The following is a 20,044-nucleotide window of genomic DNA, read 5'->3' as shown; positions in this document are numbered from 1 at the left end:
TGTCTGTGCCTCAGAACATGCTGCTGAAGTGAGGAATGTAAATCTGGTCCATGATGATCTCCCAATGCAGAGTGTACTAGGAGTAAGATGGGATGCTGAGAGTGACGTCTTCCGTTTCAAAGTCTTACTTGATGAGAAACCAGCTACACGACGGGGACTCCCCTCAGTGGTAGCTTCGGTGTATGATCCGTTAGGGTTCCTAGCCCCATTCATCCTGACAGGAAAGAGAATCCTTCAAGAGATGTGTCAGAAAGGTATTGCCTGGGATGAACCGCTGCCACATGAGTTGAAGCCAAGGTGGGAGAGTTGGGTAAATGACCTAAAGAATCTCGGAAAGATTCAGATCCCTAGATGCTTCATACCAGAGAACTTCGGAAGGGTGCTGAAATTAGAACTGCATCATTTTTCAGATGCGAGCAGTCAGGGCTATGGTCAGTGTTCTTATGTTAGACTGGTAGGTGAAGATAAGGTTCACTGTTGCTTCATTATGGGCAAGTCGAGAGTCGCACCCACTAAAATAGTTACCATACCATGGTTAGAGTTAACTGCAGCAGCAGTTTCTGCAGCCATGAGCATTGTGTTAAGGGAAGAACTTTAGCTTGAGGTTCAGGGTTCTTGAAGTACATGAGGATGACAAAGGACTCGTACGCAAAGCAACAATCCAGATCGGAGAGCGAAAGTTAAGAAAAGATGGTGAACGCCTCTGTAAACCATCCATTCTAGACAGACCCATACAGAAATTAGTTGTTCTTGTGGAAAGCAGCTAAAACATCCTATCTAACATTAACATTTATCCAGCTGCTAATAACAACCTCTTTTCTAGATAAAGGTAATAAGGGTATTACTTAACTTGCTCGCCTTAATTCATTTAACCTGTTTAAATGCGAGTATATAAGTCAATTTAACAAAGAAGGTGAAAATGTTTATTAATCATATTGTGATGTTTCTAATGTTTGAGTGCTTTAGTGAGTACATGGAAATTACCTTTGAAAAATTTCACGCAGAATGTAACATGTACTAACATATGTATTTGGTTGTTCAGTAATCAAAGGTAATTTGGTGGGAGTGTAACGGATAGAGTTTCAGGTTGTCAAGTTTCTATGGCAACAGAGTTGTTTATTAATCTGATTATTATATTTTAGATTTTTTGGGTTAATTTTATTTTGCACTTCATTATTGAAATATTTGATTTGTTGTAATTTAGGTTGTTTTGTAAGTCAAATAAGTATTTGTAATAAGTAAGTTCGTCCTGGTCAAAGGTCACGTACAGTCATGTGACCTCAACACGGAGGCGAGGGACAGCGCGGGAGGAAAGGACAGATCTGGTGGGTCCAAACAGAGAGAACTATACCCCGTCCCATTTTTCTGTTGGTTGACCAGGCGAATACGGTAACAGTGACTTTTAATTTATGTTTACAGTGTTTTGTATGAATATTTGGGTAAAACATTGTTTGGTTTTCTGTTTGTATTTAGTTTTCACGGTGTACCACCTGTCTTCTGTGAAGAATAAACTTGCTGTGGACATCACTACGAAGCGTGGACACATTTAATAACCAGCAGTTATAGGAAGCGTTACACATTCAAAAAGTTTATTCTTCTTTCATCAAAGTCACACTTCTGTCACCAACCAACCTGTGAAGCACTGACACAAGAAGGAAGAAAGATAGAAGCTGTATCAAGAAAAGTCAGGAAGTACATAGTCAGTCTTGTGAAGTGGCCTCATTGGTTTTACTACGGTACCTTCTTCCTCACATTAATGGCTATTTTTGTCGGCATCTTCCTCATCCTCACTGGTCTCACAGGTCAGTCACAGCTTACTTCATTGTGTGTTTACAGGTTTATTGTCTTATTATTTAGCTGGGTCTCATATTATCAATATAGGAAAATGCATTACAATGTTCTGTAGCTGTCTGAGCAGTGCACAGTATTTACAGCATCATGTCAATACAAATTTGTGTGGAGAGAATGAAATGTTTCTGTTTACAGTGATGTATATGTGTTGCAGGTATTCACAGTATAAGAACAGTCAGTAAGGTAACGGTGGAAGAAGGAGGTTCCATCTCTATCCCGTGTTTCTACGAGTCAGAGTACAGAGACCATGTGAAATATCTGTGTAAAGGATGTACCTGGGACGACTGCACATATGAAATTAAAACAAATTGGAAAAAATCAACAAAGTATTCAGTCTCTGAGAACAAAAACCAAGGAGTTGTTACCTGGACTATTAATGACCTGACAGAGGAGGACACAGACTGTTACTGGTGTGCCATGGAGATAAGGCAGAGACTTGATGATGGAAAACGTTTTAATGTTCTTGTCACTGGAAAAGGTAAGAGTTTTGAATTTACTACAGTACATACGGGATCCAGTGTTGAAAAATGTGGAGGGAGAATTCTTATTTGTTAAAGAGCACAATTATAGTTTTTAATTTAAAAAAAAAAAAAAAAAGAAAAAAGAAACAGTTGAAACATCATCTGTGAATACATGTGTTTATCAAACTTTTTTTTCTTTAAGGCGATGCCACGCTCTATGTGGATTCTCAAGAGGTGACAGCGTTTATTGGAGACCAAATAACCGTCGACTGTCACTATAGAGGATCTAAACAAATAAAGTGGTGCAGGACTGGTGGTGAAGGACCTACATCCTGTGTCAAAAACTCTGGGTGGATAGATGAGACACAGGTGACTGTTAATAGAAATACCCCTGGTGTTATTACTGTGACTATGAGTGAACTGAGGGAGAGGAGCAGTGGTCGGTATTGGTGCACTGATGAAGACCTGCAGATGCCGGTGCATGTAACCATTAAAGAGAGACCTACCACCAGTAAGAACTTCACATAATAGTAAATCCTAAATATATACGTTATATGACATTGAATGTTTTGTGTACTGCAATTTGATTTAATATGGATTCACAATGTTATATTACTCTGTTCATCACTTTGTTGAAAATAAGCAACAACAACCAGACAGTCAATGACCATATCATCCACGTCCAAACCTGTCAATCACACATATGTGAGTCAAGAACCGAGCACAGAACAAACTGGAACACACAGGTTAGTAAGATTCAAACCTGTATGTTTTATAGATTCATTCATATGATAAATAAAACTGCTTCGTTATTTATAGATAGATAGAATTAGGACCACTGATGTATTAATGATTAGAAAAATAACGGAATGTCAGTGTGGTACTGATTAAACATGTCATGTGTGTGTTTTTCTATCATTTGTGCAGTAGCTCATCCAATCATCTGCTGAGTTTCATCATTCCTTCCTATTTACTGATTCTAATGGTGGATGCATTCATCTGGTTCATGTTGAAAAGACGCAGTAAGTCTGTCCAGCACTTTACATGAATCCAGTTCATCCTATTTAGACTAAATGTACAGAGTCACTGTGCTGTGATTCAGTCACAATTCTCCACTGTTTTATTTTTAGAGTCACCAGCCACAGCTGAGGTAAGGTGGATTTATATTAGTGTTGTCATTTTATTTCCAATATAAAGATCTGTGTTATCTGTTTTTCATTATTTAGTTCAGCTTCCTTAGATTGCAAATATTTCCAAGTTTTACATTTGTTTTATGTTTTTGGACTTCAGAAGGTGAACAGAGGAACTGATTAACATGATGGTGAATATTCTGTCTCATATTTGGTTTGTTTTATCAGGATGAACAGACAGTAACGTACAGTACTGTGACGCATGTGAGAAAAACCACAGCCCAGGTAAACTGTATATAAATACAATTATGGAGAAAAACTGAGCTTAATATAAACATACTTTTGTTGTATACTTCAGCTGAACTGCTTCATTATCATTTGTCTCTCATTTCTGACCATGTCTATTATCATAACCATTTTATCTTATAACACTTGTCTACAATTTTTTTTAAGTGATCTGCCTCAGAGATTAAATGTGCTAAATGATATGTATTTTAATAAGATTAATTGGAAAACAAATGACAAAAGTGCTGGTTTACTGATGTTTTCAAGGTATATGAAAGTGTTATTATTGGTTTATGTACATTTATACAATAGATTTATCAATCTTCCACTAGATAGAACCTGTAAAGTGAATGTATTGTCATTGTCATGTATTGTCAACTCTGAGACAAATATTCCCTTTGAGTAAAACCCATTCTCTCATAAATTCTCAAATTTCACATTTTGACCCAAGACTATATCTTTGAAACTTCAGCCAACCAGCATTTGTGACTTGATTTTTCTTTTTCAGTGACTCACATGTGGTAAAATGCCACTACTTTTATTCTGGAAGCATTTTAACAGTGTAATTAATCTGAGGAATATACTGTAAACTGTTTCATTTACTTCTCTACTACAGTCTGAAGAGAAGGTCATCTAATGTAATATTATATATTATGAACAGGACCTTCAACCCATGTAATATCCTTAAAAATATGAATTTGACTATTTAACATACACAGGAAATGCAACCTCTGTTTCTTGTTATATTACAGTGTTAATATGTACATGTAATCTAACACATATTAAAACATCACATTTCCTTTTCTGTTTCCTTCCACAGCAGATACATTCTGAAGATGAAGAAGACGTCATGTACAGCACTGTGTTTTACATTGCACAACAAAATACACACCAGGTAAATATGACCCTGATCTCAGTCACACTGTTTCTCATTCACAGTTTCAAAATTATATATATTTTCCAAGCTTTTTGTATTCTGTCGTCTTTACAGCTTTTAATTTTGCTTCTGTTTTCAGGTTGAAGACAAAGATGAGAATGTGACCTACAGCACAGTGGTTCATCGCTAGTGAAATTATGAAATAACTTTCTGACTTCCTGTCTACTTCTTAATACCTTTATCAGTCATTTGCTGTTGTCCATCAAACTGTAGCCTACTGCTCTCCAAATGTACCTATGAGGATATTTCAGTATGTGTTTTCACAATCTATGATCTGTATTTGTTAATAAACATGAATAAAGTATTCTTTCTTTTTCCTCTTGTAAAATTTTTAACCTTCAGTTTTCAACTCAGACAAACCTTTTAACAAATTCATCCACAAACATTATATGAAGTGCTTCCTCTCATGGCAGAGTTAGGGAACAACATTTAGAGAAATACAGGCAACCCAGAAAGACCCAAACATCTACTGTAGACCAAAACCATCTACTGATCTAAACTGTTTAATACGTGTTAATCCATTAATCCTATCAATACATGTAAATAATTGGTGTAAAATGCAGTTATTCATCTTTTCATGGTCATCAGATATGACTCATTTGGACGTTCAGAGACTCTGTAGTGAACGTGGAAACCCCATCATCTTCTACAACACTGATTCACCAGTAAAACCCATGGAGTTGGATCAATGACAGTGATTGGACACACTGGATTTATGTTCAGTTAATGATGTATATTTCTGAAAAAGTCACTTTTTCTTCAGTTTTCTCTGTTTTTGATTTAATAATCCTTACCTTTCATCTGAGCTTTTATGAGCATCTACATGATCAGTAATTTAAATACAGGAAAATGCCAGTTTTTCACAAAAAATGCAAAACAGAAAATAATATTACACTAAACAGTGATAAATTTTCTTTTTCCACCAGGCTATAAGAATGCTGAACTCCCTCCGTGCTCTACCCCCCCTCACACACTCACACTTAGGACTCTAACACCCTCCCCCCAAACCATCGCCACTTTAGTGCAAGTGATGCACATATGCACCTTGTTTGTTCTTTGTTACTCCTCTATTGCACTCTTTTATATTTACCTTCACACTCTTCTATGTTATTTGCACTTTTCCGTGTTATTTGCACTTTATGTTTACTGCACTGTGGGGCCTTAGAGTCCAGTAATTTCAGCTCTCTCTGTATTCAATGTACATGGCAGAACTGACAATAAAGATGACTTTGACTTTGACTTTGAAATCTTTTCAGAAAGGTTAAAGAGAAAACAAATCTTTTTGGAACTGTCACAGAAGCAGCACTGGGTCTTTATGGATTAAATCAATAATAAAAGTAGAGTGGGAAGGGATCAGTTGCAGCTAAAAATACAAAGCATACTCATTCCCAATGTGTACAAATATGGATGCATTTGGAAGTGTTACACATTCAAAAAGTTTATTCTTCTTTCATCAAAGTCACACTTCTTTCATCAACCAACCCGTGAAGCACTGACACAAGAAGGAAGAAAGATAGAAGCTGTATCGAGAAAAGTCAGGAAGTACATAATCAGTCTTGTGAAGCAGCTTCATTGGTTTTACTACTGTACTTTCTTCCTCACATTAATGGCTATGTTTGTCAGCATCTTCCTCATCCTCACTGGTCTCACAGGTCAGTCACAGGTTACTTCATATTTGTGTGTTTACAGGTTTATTGTCTTATTATTTAGCTGGGTCTCATATTATCATAGCACATGTAGGAAAATGCATTACAATGTTCTGTAGCTGTCTGAGCAGTGCACAGTATTTACAGCATCATGTCAACACAAATTTGTGTGGAGAGAATAAAATGTTTCTGTTTACAATAATGTATATGTGTTGCAGGTATTCACAGTATAAGTACAGTCAGTTATGTAACGGTGGAAAAAGGAGGTTCCATCTCTATCCCATGTTTCTACGAGTCAAAGTACACAGACAATGTGAAATATCTGTGTAAAGGATGTAAGTGGAGTGGCTGCACATATGAAGTTAAAACAAATCAGTACAATTCAACAAAGTATTGGGTCTCTGACGACCAAAACCAAGGAGTTGTTACCTGGACTATTAATGACCTGAACGAGGGGGACAAAGGTTGTTACTGGTGTGTCATGGAGATGAACCAGGGACCTGATGATGGAAATTGTTTTATTGTTTTTGTCACTGGAAAAGGTCAGAGCTTTGAATTTACTACAGTACATATGGGATCCAGTGTGGAACAATGTGGAGGGATAATTCTTGTTTGCTAAAGAGCACAGTTACAATATTTGATTTAAAAAAAGAAAGTTTGAAACATCATCTGTGAGTACACATGTTTATCAAACTTGTTTTCTTTAAGGTGGTGCCTTGCTCTATGTGGATTCTCAGAAGGTGACAGGGTTTATTGGAGACCAAATAACCATCGACTGTCACTATAGAAGATCTAAACAAATAAAGTGGTGCAGGACTGGTGGTGAAGGACCCACATCCTGTATCAAAGACTCTGGGTGGATAGAAGAGACAAAGGTGACTATTAACAGAAATACCCCTGGTGTTATTACTGTGACTATGAGTGAACTGAGGGAGAGGAGCAGTGGTTGGTATTGGTGCACTGATGAAGACCTGCAGATGCCGGTGCATGTAACCATTAAAGAGAGACCTACCACCAGTAAGTACTTCACATAATAGTAAATCATAAATATATACGTTATATGACATTAAATGTTCTGTGTACCGTAATTTGATTTAATATGGATTCATAATGTTATATTACTTTGTTAATCACTGTTGTTGAAAATAAGCAGCAATTGCAACGACAACAACAACAACAACAACCAGACAGTCAACGACCATATCATCCTCTACCAAACCTGTCAATCACACATATGTGAGTCAAGAACCGACCACAGAACAAACTGGAACACACAGGTTAGTAAGATTTAAACCTGTATGTTTTATAGATTCAATCATATGATAAATAAAACTGCTTTGTTATTTATAGATAGAAATAAAACCACTGATGTATTAATGATTAGAAAAATAACTGAATGTCAGTGTGGTACTGATTAAACATGTCGTGTGTGTTTTTCTATCATTTGTGCAGCAGCTCATCCAATCATCTGCTGAGTTTCATCATTCCTTTGTGTTTGCTGCTGCTGATTGTAACGGTGGCCGTACTCACCTGGTTCATGTTGAAAAGACGCAGTAAGTTTGTCCAGAACTGTACATGAATCCAGTTCATCCTATTTAGACTAAATGTACAGAGTCACTGTGCTGTGATTCAGTCACAATTTTCCACTGTTTCATTTTTAGAATCCCCAGCCACAGCTGAGGTAAGATGGTTTTCATTTTATTTCAACATTTCCAAGTTTTATATTGGTTTTGTGTTTTTGGAATTCATAAGGTAAACAGAGGAAAAGATGAATGATGGTGAATATTCTGTGTCATATTTGGTTTGTTTTATCAGGATGAACAGACAGTAACATACAGTACTGTGGCACATGTGAGAAAAACCACAGCCCAGGTAAATAAATTAATTAATCAAAATTACAACGAAAAACTGAGTAACACTGTTTCTACACCACATATCTATAGAAACATATTGTGTGTACTAGAACTACTTTGTCTTCATCTTTGTTTCTCACCTCTTACCATGTTTGTCACACAAAGATAGAAGTGTTAGGTGTGAACTTTGTGACACAGCTTGTTTTCCATTATGAGGATGTTATAAACACTTCATTTACTTCCATATAGTGTGAAGAGGATGTAACATACTGCAATGTTACAAACAGAAAATCAACTTCAGGCCAGGTATGTGTTCAAATACATTTTAAGTTTGTAACAAAGTACAAGAAAACACTAAATCTGGTTCTTTCTATACCTCAGTGTTTATATCTACACAGGAAATTTATAAAGTTTACTCAAATGAAAAAAAGTTTATGCTGCATCAGTTAACGCTTGGTCCCTCTTTAAAAAGAGTAAAAGTTTTTCTTTGGGTAGAGTTCTCCAAACTCAATATAGAGCCAAATTTACTCTTTTTGAGGAAAATACTTTTGACTCTGGAAAAAATGCTCAGTAATTTTTCCTGTGAACATCTGCATCAGATCTATTAAAAACATTACTCTTTGCTTTGTGTATTTACTTGCTTCTCTTTTCAGGTTGAAGCGATAGATGTCAGGGTGACCTACAGTACACTGGCTCTGCAGCGATGACTTTCAAGTTTCCTGTCAAATATTTTAACCTTTTATCAGGCAAGTGACTGTTCTGATCATTTCCACTCACATTACAAGACAGCAACAGTTCCAGTGAGGACAGCCAGTCAACAGTCTCAGGTCCAATGTGGTCTACAGGGTCTGTAAGGTCCACCTCTGCATGAACAGTGAGTGTACCTGCTTTGTTAGGTACCATGAAGTAATGGTACTAATGTAAGGAATGATGTTCAAAGGGATGATATGTGTCTGGATCAGCACTTATGTTGTTCTAATGTTCTAAAACACATGTTCCTTTCACATAACATGTGTTTTTCTTGTATATTTTTATATATACTTCCTGGATTTTTTTTTTTTTTTGCCACTTATGGGCAAGGAACCAAATACAGTAACTTCATTGACCTTGATTTTCTACATGACAATAAAAAATTGTGAAAAATTTCACAAAAGTAATAAAGTTGTATTATGTCTTCAAATAACACATTAAGGTTGACATTTTGAATTTCAGAGTATTTCTATGAGTGCCCTATAAAAATGTAATATACTTATCCATCATTTGTTGTTACGCATTAAACTGTACATATGGGGGGAAAAAAAGTTTAGACGACTGTGCTGCACTATACTTAGGGTATGTGTATGTGGTTTACAGTCTATTCTTTGTATTTGTCAGTAAACGTCTATACAGCAGACTTTCTTTCCATGTTTTATCATATTTAACCCATCTTTCCCCTCATAGAGGCCACTGAATAATCCCATCCTGGCATGCAATGATATCACCAAATATGATCTTTTGCAGTTGACTTCAAGAATAATATTTAAAGCAACAAAGTTAAAGTCATAAAATTATAACGGTACTGGAAGAAATATTTGAATAAAAATGCAAAACAAAAAAATTATACATAAATATGGATGCATTTGTTAGTGGAAGTGCATCCTGGCCTCTTGTTCATCCAGAAGATATCAGAAAGTTGCACATGAATGAATAGAAAAATTATGAAGAAGAAAATTGATCTCATTGAATTTGTCATACTCTTATTTAAAATCGTGATGCTTCATTTCAGCATTTTTCCCAATCTTCACCAGACTCACAGGTCAACTATAGGGGTCGTTTTATAACTGTGTTTGTTAATGTTTCCATTTTGTGTCTATGGGTTTCATAAAGATACAACAAACCAACCGAGTAGTTCAGGAAAGTTTCACATTTCTGGCAAGTAAGTAAGTAAGTAAATTTTATTTATGGAGCACTTTTCACAGTCACAAAGTGCTTTATCAATTCAGATCAGAATCAAATCAAGTTTACAGAGACCCAACAGAATCCTCCAGGAGCAATAGAGATATAGAGAGACTGGGGGAGAGGGGGGTGGGGGGGACGACACACATGGAGTACTTTATGATGAATACATAAAGTGTAATGAGTTTGTGGTGGCCCTGGGTCAGGTGGGAAAGTAAAAAGCCTTTTTGAACAGGAGGGTTTTGAGGTGTTTTTTTAAAGCTCTCTACAGAGTCCATGGACCGTAGGTGTAGAGGCAGGTCATTCCATAGACGTGGTGCCACAGCTTTAAAAGACCTGTCACCATGTGTGCTAAAACAGGTGCGTGGAACCATCAGCAGGTGCTGTCCTGAAGACGTCAGGACAGGCTGTAGGGCTGGATCAGGGAAGCAATGTATGCAGGGGCCTGGCCATGTAGAGCCCAGAAAGTTAGCACCAGAATTTTGACATGAAAACGATATAGAACAGGGAAACAGTGGAGAGATTTAAGAATGGGAGTGACGTGGGTTCTCCTGTTTGTGCAGGTCAGAAGCCTTGCAGCAGAGTTCTGGACAAAGAATAAGACAACAAAAGACAAAGAATATTCCCGGTAATAATAATAATAATAATAAGTAAATAAGTAATAATAATGACAATGTAATGGCGATGACATTTATTGAACAAACTGATAGGAACTCCAGTGTTAGAATGTGTTTTCAGCTGACCACAGGTAAGACCCGTTGAAACGTTTTAGTCTGGAATAAAAAAAATAAAATAAAATAGGGCTTTAAACCATAAAGACCCAAACAGCCACCAGTGACTGATCCTAAATGATTAATATCTGTTAATCCATTAATCATGACAATCCATATGAATACAGTTTGTTGTCTTTTCATGGTCGTCAGATTTCACTCATTTGGACATTCAGAGGCTCCTTGGTTACCATGGAAACAACACCAACTTCTACAACATTGATTCACCAGTAAAATCCATGGAGTTTGATCAATGACAGTGGATGGAGACACTTTGTTTATGTTCAGTTAATCATATATTTTACTAAAAAAGTCACTTTTTCTTCAGTTTTCTCTGTTTTTGAAATAATAACCCATAACTTTAATCTGAGCTTTAATGAACCTCTACATGATCAGTGAATTCAATATAGGAAAATAACTCATTTTAAATGCAAAATACAAAGGGTAATATTATAATAAATGGTAATAAATCACCTAAGAAAAATTAAACAGAAAAAAAAAAATCATTTGGGAACAGACACAAAAGTAACACTGGGGTTTTATGGGTTAATGTTCTTTATTCTGGATGTTGATTGTTCCTTGTTAAAATACTCCTGTACCAGTGGGAGATCACAGCATTTAATGGGACTAATACAGCCATCAAATGTCACTACAGTGTCTCTGACAGAAAGGCTTGGTAGGTCATGTGTGACAAAGTCTGGATCAATAGTCAGGACAAAGGTGACCATTGATGTAACTGATGTGGACTGAGGGAGGAGAGAAGCAGCTGGTACTGGTGTGAGACAGGAAACCTACAGATACCAGTTAAAAACCAGATTACTGCCTATAAATACAGTTGATTATAGAATTATCTATACTTTTAGTTTTGCTGCAGTATTATTTAAAAAGCAAGTTTATGTAAAATAAAATAGATAAAATAAAATAATAAAATAAAATAAAATAGAAGATGAAGAAGAAGACTTTGTTATACTTTTTATATGAAGTCACACAAAGTATACACAAAGCAGTTCATGTAAGAATTTCAAGGAAAAAATGAATAAATATGTATGTAAACAGTTTTCACTTCTTTGCTTCTTCAAAGTCTCTTCAATACAGACCAGTTGTTCTGTCTGTTGCAACAACAAAATCTGTCTGCAGAACACTGTGATAACACAGATATGCCCTAAATTATGTAATGAATATGACATTCTCACTTTAAACTTTTACTGAAAAGTCAAATACCTACTATTTTAACAGCAGTAAATATGTTTAACTAATCCAGTTTTAGGAAATTGTGTTGTTTACCCACACCTCTGTCTTTTCTCTGTTCATTCACCACCATTTAAAGCTGAAGAAAAACAGAAACTATTGTATGGGGCCATTATTGTAGCAATATTATTTGCAAATGCGTGTGGAGAGTTGAGTGTCCGTATTTCAATCTGTCTGTGCGCAGTCGGATTTGCAAATGTGTAAATGAATCTGTAAATGCGTGATGAGATTTGTGTGTCTGTACAACAATCTGCAAATGTGTAAAAAAAAAAAAAAAAAAAAAAAACTTGTGTGTGTGTAATCAGATTTGAAAAGTCAAAGTATTTTCACTACAAGACCCAGAAATACAGACAAATCATTGGTTACAAGTCAAGCGGCTTCTCGATTGGCTCTCTTTACACACGTGAATTCCGCTACACTTCTGCCGTGACAGATCCACAAATGCGTAGCGGGATTTGTCTGTAAAACCAGGGTTTGTGTGCCTGGGCTCAGGCTGCCCTGGGCTCAGGCTGCCTCATTCCGGCTGCGCTCGGCTTTGTTCGCTCTTTTCATTGGTAGTAATACAGCCTACATACCACCAGTCGGCGGTATTTTAAGGGTACATGACATTACTGGGCTTAGTGGTGGTTGTACCCATAGACATACGTGTACCTGCAAAGTTGCGGGCGATGGAATCCCGGCTGTTTGCTGTAAGTATATTGTTTCTGGGGGTTTTTTCCTGCAGTTTTTTTTTTTTATTATTTTTTTATCAGTAATATTGTTGAGCTTTCTAAAAATACAACATTATCGAGATCTGTGAACAAGTTGCGTTTGCTGGGCTAACCGTTCATCGGGTTGCACTAGCTAGCTAACCACGTAAACTCACGTCAGGTACAAGAGCGAACAAAGCCGAACGCAGCTGCTGAGTTTCATCATTCCTTTGTGTTTGCTGCTGCTGATTGTAACGGTGGCCGTACTCACCTGGTTCATGTTGAAAAGACACAGTAAGTCTGTCCAGAACTGTACATGAATCCAGTTCATCCTATTTAGACTAAATGTACAGAGTCACTGTGCTGTGATTCAGTCACAATTTTCCACCGTTTTATTTTTAGAGTCACCAGCCACAGCTGAGGTAAGGTGGATTTATATTAGTGTTGTCATTTTATTTTCAATATAACTATCTGTGTTATCTGTTTTTCATTATTTAGTTCAGCTTCATTAGATTGCGAATATTTCCAAGTTTTACATTTGTTTTATGTTTTGGACTTCAGAAGGTGAACAGAGGAACTGATTAACATGATGGTGAATATTCTGTCTCATATTTGGTTTGTTTTATCAGGATGAACAGACAGTAACGTACAGTACTGTGACGCATGTGAGAAAAACCACAGCCCAGGTAAACTGTATATAAATACAATTATGGAGAAAAACTGAACGTAACATAAACATACTTTTGTTGTATACTTCAGCTGCACTGCTTCATTATCATTTGTCTCTCATTTCTGACCATGTCTATTATCATAATCATTTTATCTTATAACACTGGTCTACAATTTTTTTTAAATGATCTCCCTCAGAGATTAAATGTGCTAAATGATATGTATTTTAATAAGATTAATTGGAAAACAAATGACAAAAGTGCTGGTTTACTGATGTTTTCAAGGTATATGAAAGTGTTATTATTGGTTTATGTACATTTATACAATAGATTTATCAATCTTCCACTAGATAGAACCTGTAAAGTGAATGTATTATCATGTGCAGGCAGTGTTTTGAAGTAGATCTGATAACTCTGAGACAAATATTCCCTTTGAGTAAAACCCTTTCTCTCATAAATTCTCAAATTTCACATTTTGACCCAAGACTATATCTTTGAAACTTCAGCCAACCAGCATTTGTGACTTGATTTTTCTTTTTCAGTGACTCACATGTAGTAAAATGTCACTACTTTTATTCTGGAAGCATTTTACTTTTAGAACAGTGTAATTAATCTGAGGAATATACTGGAAACTGTTTCATTTACTTCTCTACTACAGTCTGAAGAGAAAGTCATATAATATAACATATATTATAAACAGGACATTCAACCCGTGTAATATCCTTAAAAATATGAATTTGACTATTTAACATACACAGGAAATGCAGCCTCTGTTTCTTGTTATATTACAGCGTTAATAGGTACATCTAAATCTAATCTAAAACGTATTAAAACATCAAATTTCCATTTCTGTTTCCTTCCACAGCAGATAAATACTGAAGATGAAGCAGACGTCATGTACAGCACTGTGTTTTACATTGCACAACAAAATACACACCAGGTAAATATGACCCTGATCTCAGTCACACTGTTTCTCATTCACAGTTTCAAAATTATATATATTTTCCAAGCTTTTTGTATTCTTGTCTTCTTTACAGCTTTTAATTTTGCCTCTGTTTTCAGGTTGAAGATGAGAATGTGACCTGCAGCACAGTGGTTCATCGCTAGTGAAATTATGAAATAACTTTCTGACTTCCTGTCTACTTGTTAATACCTTTATCAGTCATTTGCTGTTGTCCATCAAACCGTAGCCTACTGCTCTCCATATGTACCTATGAGGATATTTCAGTATGTGTTTTCACAATCTATGATCTGTATTTGTTAATAAACATGAATAAAGTATTCTGTCTTTTTCCTCTTGTAAAATTTTTAACCTTCAGTTTTCAACTCAGACAAACCTTTTAACAAATTCATCCTCAGACATACATTATATAAAGTGCTCCCTCTCATGGCAGAGTTAGGGAACAACATTTAGAGAAATACACGTAACCCAGATAGACCCAAACATCTACTGTAGACCAAAACCATCTACTGATCTAAACTGTTTAATACCTGTTGATCCATTAATCCTATCAATACATGTAAATAATTGGTGTAAAATGCAGTTATTCATCTTTTCATGGTCATCAGATATGACTCATTTGGACGTTCAGAGACTCTAGTGAACGTGGAAACCCCATCATCTTCTACAACATTGATTCACCAGTAAAACCCATGGAGTTGGATCAATGACAGTGATTGGACACACTGGATTTATGTTCAGTTGATGTATTTTTCTGAAAAAGTTACTTTTCCTTCAGTTTTCTCTGTTTTTGATTTAATAATCCTTACCTTTCATCTGCGCTTTTATGAGCATCTACATGATCAGTAATTTAAATACAGGAAAATGCCAGTTTTTCACAAAAAATGCAAAACAGAAAATAATATTACACTAAATAGTGATAAATTTTCTTTTTCCACCAGGCTATAAGAATGCTGAACTCCCTCCGTGCTCTACCCCCCTCACACACTCACACTTAGGACTCTAACACCCTCCCCCCAGACCATCACCACTTTAGTGCAAGTGATGCACATATGCACCTTGTTTGTTCTTTGTTACTCCTCTATTGCACTCTTTTATATTTACCTTCACACTCTTCTATGTTATTTGCACTTTTCCGTGTTATTTGCACTTTATGTTTACTGCACTGTGGGGCCTTAGAGTCCAGTAATTTCAGCTCTCTCTGTATTCAATGTACATGGCAGAACTGACAATAAAGATGACTTTGACTTTGACTTTGAAATCTTTTCAGAAAGGTTAAAGAGAAAACAAATCTTTTTGGAACTGTCACAGAAGCAGCACTGGGTCTTCATGGGTTAAATCATTAATAAAAGTAGAGTGAGAAGGGATCAGTTGCAGCTAAAAATACAAAGCAAACTCATTCCAAATGTGTACAAATATGGATGCATTTGGAAGTGTTACACATTCAGAAAGTTTATTCTTCTTTCATCAAAGTTACACTTCTTTCACCAACCAACCCGTGAAGCACTGACGCAAGAAGGAAGAAAGATAGAAGCTGTATCGAGAAAAATCAGGAAGTACATAATCAGTCTTGTGAAGCGGCCTCATTGGTTTTACTACTGTACTTTCTTCCTCACATTAATGGTTATTTTTGTCGGCATCTTCCTCATCCTCCCTGGTCTCACAGGTCAGTCACAGGTTACTTCATATTTGTGTGTTTACAGGTTTATTGTCTTATTATTTAGCTGGGTCTCATATTATCATAGCACATGTAGGAAAATGCATTACAATGTTCTGTAGCTGTCTGAGCAGTGCACAGTATTTACAGCATCATGTCAACACAAATTTGTGTGGAGAGAATAAAATGTTTCTGTTTACAGTAATGTATATGTGTTGCAGGTATTCACAGTATAAGTACAGTCAGTAAGGTAACGGTGGAAAAAGGAGGTTCCATCTCTATCCCGTGTTTCTACGAGTCAAAGTACACAGACAATGAGAAATATCTGTGTAAAGGATGTAAGTGGAAAATCTGCTCATATGAAGTTAAAACAAATCAGTACAATTCAACAAAGTATCTGATCTCTGACGACCAAAACCAAGGAGTTGTTACCTGGACTATTAATGACCTGACAGAGGAGGACACAGATTGTTATTGGTGTGTCATGGAGATAAACCAGGGACGTGATGATGGAAATTGTTTTATTGTTTTTGTCACTGGAAAAGGTAAGAGCTTTGAATTTACTACAGTACATATGGGATCCAGTATGGAAAAACATGGAGGGAGAATTCTTGTTTGCTAAAGAGCACAATTACAGTTTTTAATCAAAAAAAAAAAAAAGAAACAGTTTGAAACATCATCTGTGAATACACATGTTTATCAAACTTGTTTTCTTTAGGCGATGCCACGCTCTATGTGGATTCTCAGGAGGTGACAGGGTTTATTGGAGACCAAATAACCATCGACTGTCACTATAGAGGATCTAAACAAATAAAGTGGTGCAGGACTGGTGGTGAAGGACCCACATCCTGTATCAAAGACTCTGGGAAAAAAGATGACACAAAGGTGACTATTAACAGAAATACCCCTGGTGTTATTACTGTGACTATGAGTGAACTGAGGGAGAGGAGCAGTGGTTGGTATTGGTGCACTGATGAAGACCTGCAGATGCCGGTGCATGTAACCATTAAAGAGAGACCTACCACCAGTAAGTACTTCACATAATAGTAAATCATAAATATATACGTTATATGACATTAAATGTTCTGTGTACTGCAATTTGATTTCATATGGATTCATAATGTTATATTACTCTGTTCATCACTTTGTTGAAAATAAGCAACAACAACCAGACAGTCAACGACCATATCATCCACGTCCAAACCTGTCAATCACACATATGTGAGTCAAGAACCAACCACAGAACAAACTAGAACACACTGGTTAGTAAGATTTAAACCTGTATGTTTTATAGATGCATTCATATGATAAATAAAACTGCTTTGTTATTTATAGATAGAATTAGGACCACTGATGTATTAATGATTAGAAAAATAACTGAATGTCAGTGTGGTACTGATTAAACATGTCATGTGTGTGTTTTTCTATCATTTGTGCAGCAGCTCATCCAATCATCTGCTGAGTTTCATCATTCCTTCCTGTTTACTGATTCTAACGTTGAATGCATCCATCTGGTTCATGTTGAAAAGACGCAGTAAGTCTGTCCAGAACTGTACATGAGTCCAGTTCATCCTATTTAGACTAAATGTACAGAGTCACTGTGCTGTGATTCAGTCACAATTTTCCACTATTTTATTTTTAGAGTCACCAGCCACAGCTGAGGTAAGGTGGATTTATATTAGTGTTGTCATTTTATTTCCAATATAAACATCTGTGTTGTCTGTTTTTCCATTATTTAGTTCAGTTTCATTAGATTGCAAATATTTCCAAGTTTTACGTTTGTTTTATGTTTTTGGACTTCAGAAGGTGAACAGAGGAACTGATTAACATGATGGTGAATATTCTGTCTCATATTTGGTTTGTTTTATCAGGATGAACAGACAGTAACGTACAGTACTGTGACGCATGTGAGAAAAACCACAGCCCAGGTAAACTGTATATAAATACAATTATGGAGAAAAACTGAACGTAACATAAACATACTTTTGTTTTATACTTCAGCTGCACTGCTTCATTATCATTTGTCTCTCATTTCTGACCATGTCTATTATCATAACCATTTTATCTTATAACACTTGTCTACAATTTTTTTTAAAATGATCTGCCTCAGAGATTAAATGTGCTAAATGATATGTATTTTAATAAGATTAATTGGAAAACAAATGACAAAAGTGCTGGTTTACTGATGTTTTCAAGGTATATGAAAGTGTTATTATTGGTTTATGTACATTTATACAATAGATTTATCAATCTCCCACTAGAAAGAACCTGTAAAGTGAATGTATTGTCATGTGCAGGCAGTGTTTTGAAGTAGATCTGATAACTCTGAGACAAATATTCCCTTTGAGTAAAACCCATTCTCTCATAAATTCTCAAATTTCACATTTTGACCCAAGACTGTATCTTGGAAACTTCAGCCAACCAGCATTTGTGACTTGATTTTTCTTTTTCAGTGACTCACATGTAGTAAAATGTCACTACTTTTATTCTGGAAGCATTTTACTTGTAGAACAGTGTAATTAATCTGAGGAATATACTGGAAACCTTTCCATTTACTTCTCTACTACAGTCTGAAGAGAAAGTCATATAATATAACATCATATATTATAAACAGGACCTTCAACCTATGTAATATCCTTAAAAATATGAATTTGACTATTTAACATACACAGGAAATGCAACCTCTGTTTCTTGTTATATTACAGCGTTAATAGGTACATCTAAATCTAATCTAAAACGTATTAAAACATCAAATTTCCATTTCTGTTTCCTTCCACAGCAGATACATACTGAAGATGAAGCAGACGTCATGTACAGCACTGTGTTTTACATTGCACAACAAAATACACACCAGGTAAATATGACCCTGATCTCAGTCACACTGTTTCTCATTCACAGTTTCATAATTATATATATTTTCCAGTCTTTTTGTATTCTTTGTCTTCTTTACAGCTTTTAATGTTTCCTCTGTTTTCAGGTTGAAGACAAAGATGAGAATGTGACCTACAGCACAGTGGTTCATCGCTAGTGAAATTATGAAATAACTTTCTGACTTCCTGTCTACTTGTTAATACCTTTATCAGTCATTTGCTGTTGTCCATCAAACCGTAGCCTACTGCTCTCCATATGTACCTATGAGGATATTTCAGTATGTGTTTTCACAATCTATGATCTGTATTTGTTAATAAACATGAATAAAGTATTCTGTCTTTTTCCTCTTGTATAATTTTTAACCTTCAGTTTTCAACTCAGACAAACCTTTTAACAAATTCATCCTCAGACAAACATTATATGAAGTGCTCCCTCTCATGGCAGAGTTAGGGAACAACATTTAGAGAAATACACTTAACCCAGAAAGACCCAAACATCAACTGTCGACCAAAACCATCTACTGATCTAAACTGTTTAACACCTGTTGATTCGCTAGTCCTATCAATACATGTAAATAATTGGTGTAAAATGCAGTTATTCATCTTTTCATGGTCATCAGATATGACCCATTTGGACGTTCAGAGACTCTAGTGAACGTGGAAACCCCATCATCTTCTACAACATTGATTCACCAGTAAAACCCATGGAGTTGGATCAATGACAGTGAATGTACACACTGGGTTTATATTCAGTTAATGATGTATTTTGCTTTCAAAGTCACTTTTTCTTCAGTTTTCTCTGTTTTTGATATAATAACCTTTAACTTTAATCTGAGCTTTTATGAACATCTACATGATCAGTAATTTACATATAAGAAAATGCCAGTTTTTAACAAAAAAATGCAAAACAGAAAATAATATTACACTAAACAGTGATAATTCAATTCAGAAGGGTTAAAGAGAAAACTAATTTTTTGGAACTGTCACAGAAGCAGCACTGGGTCTTTATGGATTAAATCAATAATAAAAGTAGAGTGGGAAGGGATCAGTTGCAGCTAAAAATACAAAGCAAACTCATTCCAA

General features: G+C 35.7%; 2 protein-coding genes across 2 annotated transcripts; both read left to right on the top strand.

The window, feature by feature from the left end:
* The first annotated feature begins 1,722 nt into the window (after positions 1-1,722).
* LOC115433881 (polymeric immunoglobulin receptor-like) lies at positions 1,723-4,936 on the top strand. The gene is made up of 9 exons (XM_030155438.1): positions 1,723-1,802; positions 2,006-2,329; positions 2,515-2,823; positions 2,956-3,058; positions 3,240-3,334; positions 3,443-3,462; positions 3,671-3,727; positions 4,548-4,622; positions 4,744-4,936. The coding sequence occupies exons 1-9, from the start codon at positions 1,757-1,759 to the stop codon at positions 4,792-4,794; spliced, it is 1,080 nt and encodes a 359-aa protein (XP_030011298.1). The 5' UTR covers positions 1,723-1,756; the 3' UTR covers positions 4,795-4,936.
* Positions 4,937-6,232: 1,296 nt separating this feature from the next.
* On the top strand, positions 6,233-19,292 carry LOC115433880 (uncharacterized). The gene is made up of 19 exons (XM_030155437.1): positions 6,233-6,316; positions 6,529-6,852; positions 7,019-7,327; positions 7,461-7,587; positions 7,763-7,863; positions 13,208-13,227; positions 13,435-13,491; positions 14,339-14,413; positions 14,536-14,579; positions 14,664-14,700; positions 15,908-16,100; positions 16,313-16,636; positions 16,810-17,118; positions 17,251-17,353; positions 17,531-17,625; positions 17,734-17,753; positions 17,963-18,019; positions 18,871-18,945; positions 19,069-19,292. Exons 1-19 carry the CDS (start codon positions 6,271-6,273, stop codon positions 19,117-19,119), a joined length of 2,367 nt encoding a protein of 788 aa, XP_030011297.1. The 5' UTR covers positions 6,233-6,270; the 3' UTR covers positions 19,120-19,292.
* The last annotated feature ends 752 nt before the right edge of the window (positions 19,293-20,044 follow it).

This window comes from Sphaeramia orbicularis, chromosome 15, assembly GCF_902148855.1.
Source record: "Sphaeramia orbicularis chromosome 15, fSphaOr1.1, whole genome shotgun sequence".
NCBI lineage: Eukaryota > Metazoa > Chordata > Actinopteri > Kurtiformes > Apogonidae > Sphaeramia > Sphaeramia orbicularis.
The sequence above is the reverse complement of the archived record's forward strand: the minus strand, read 5'-3'. Positions and strand labels throughout refer to the sequence as shown.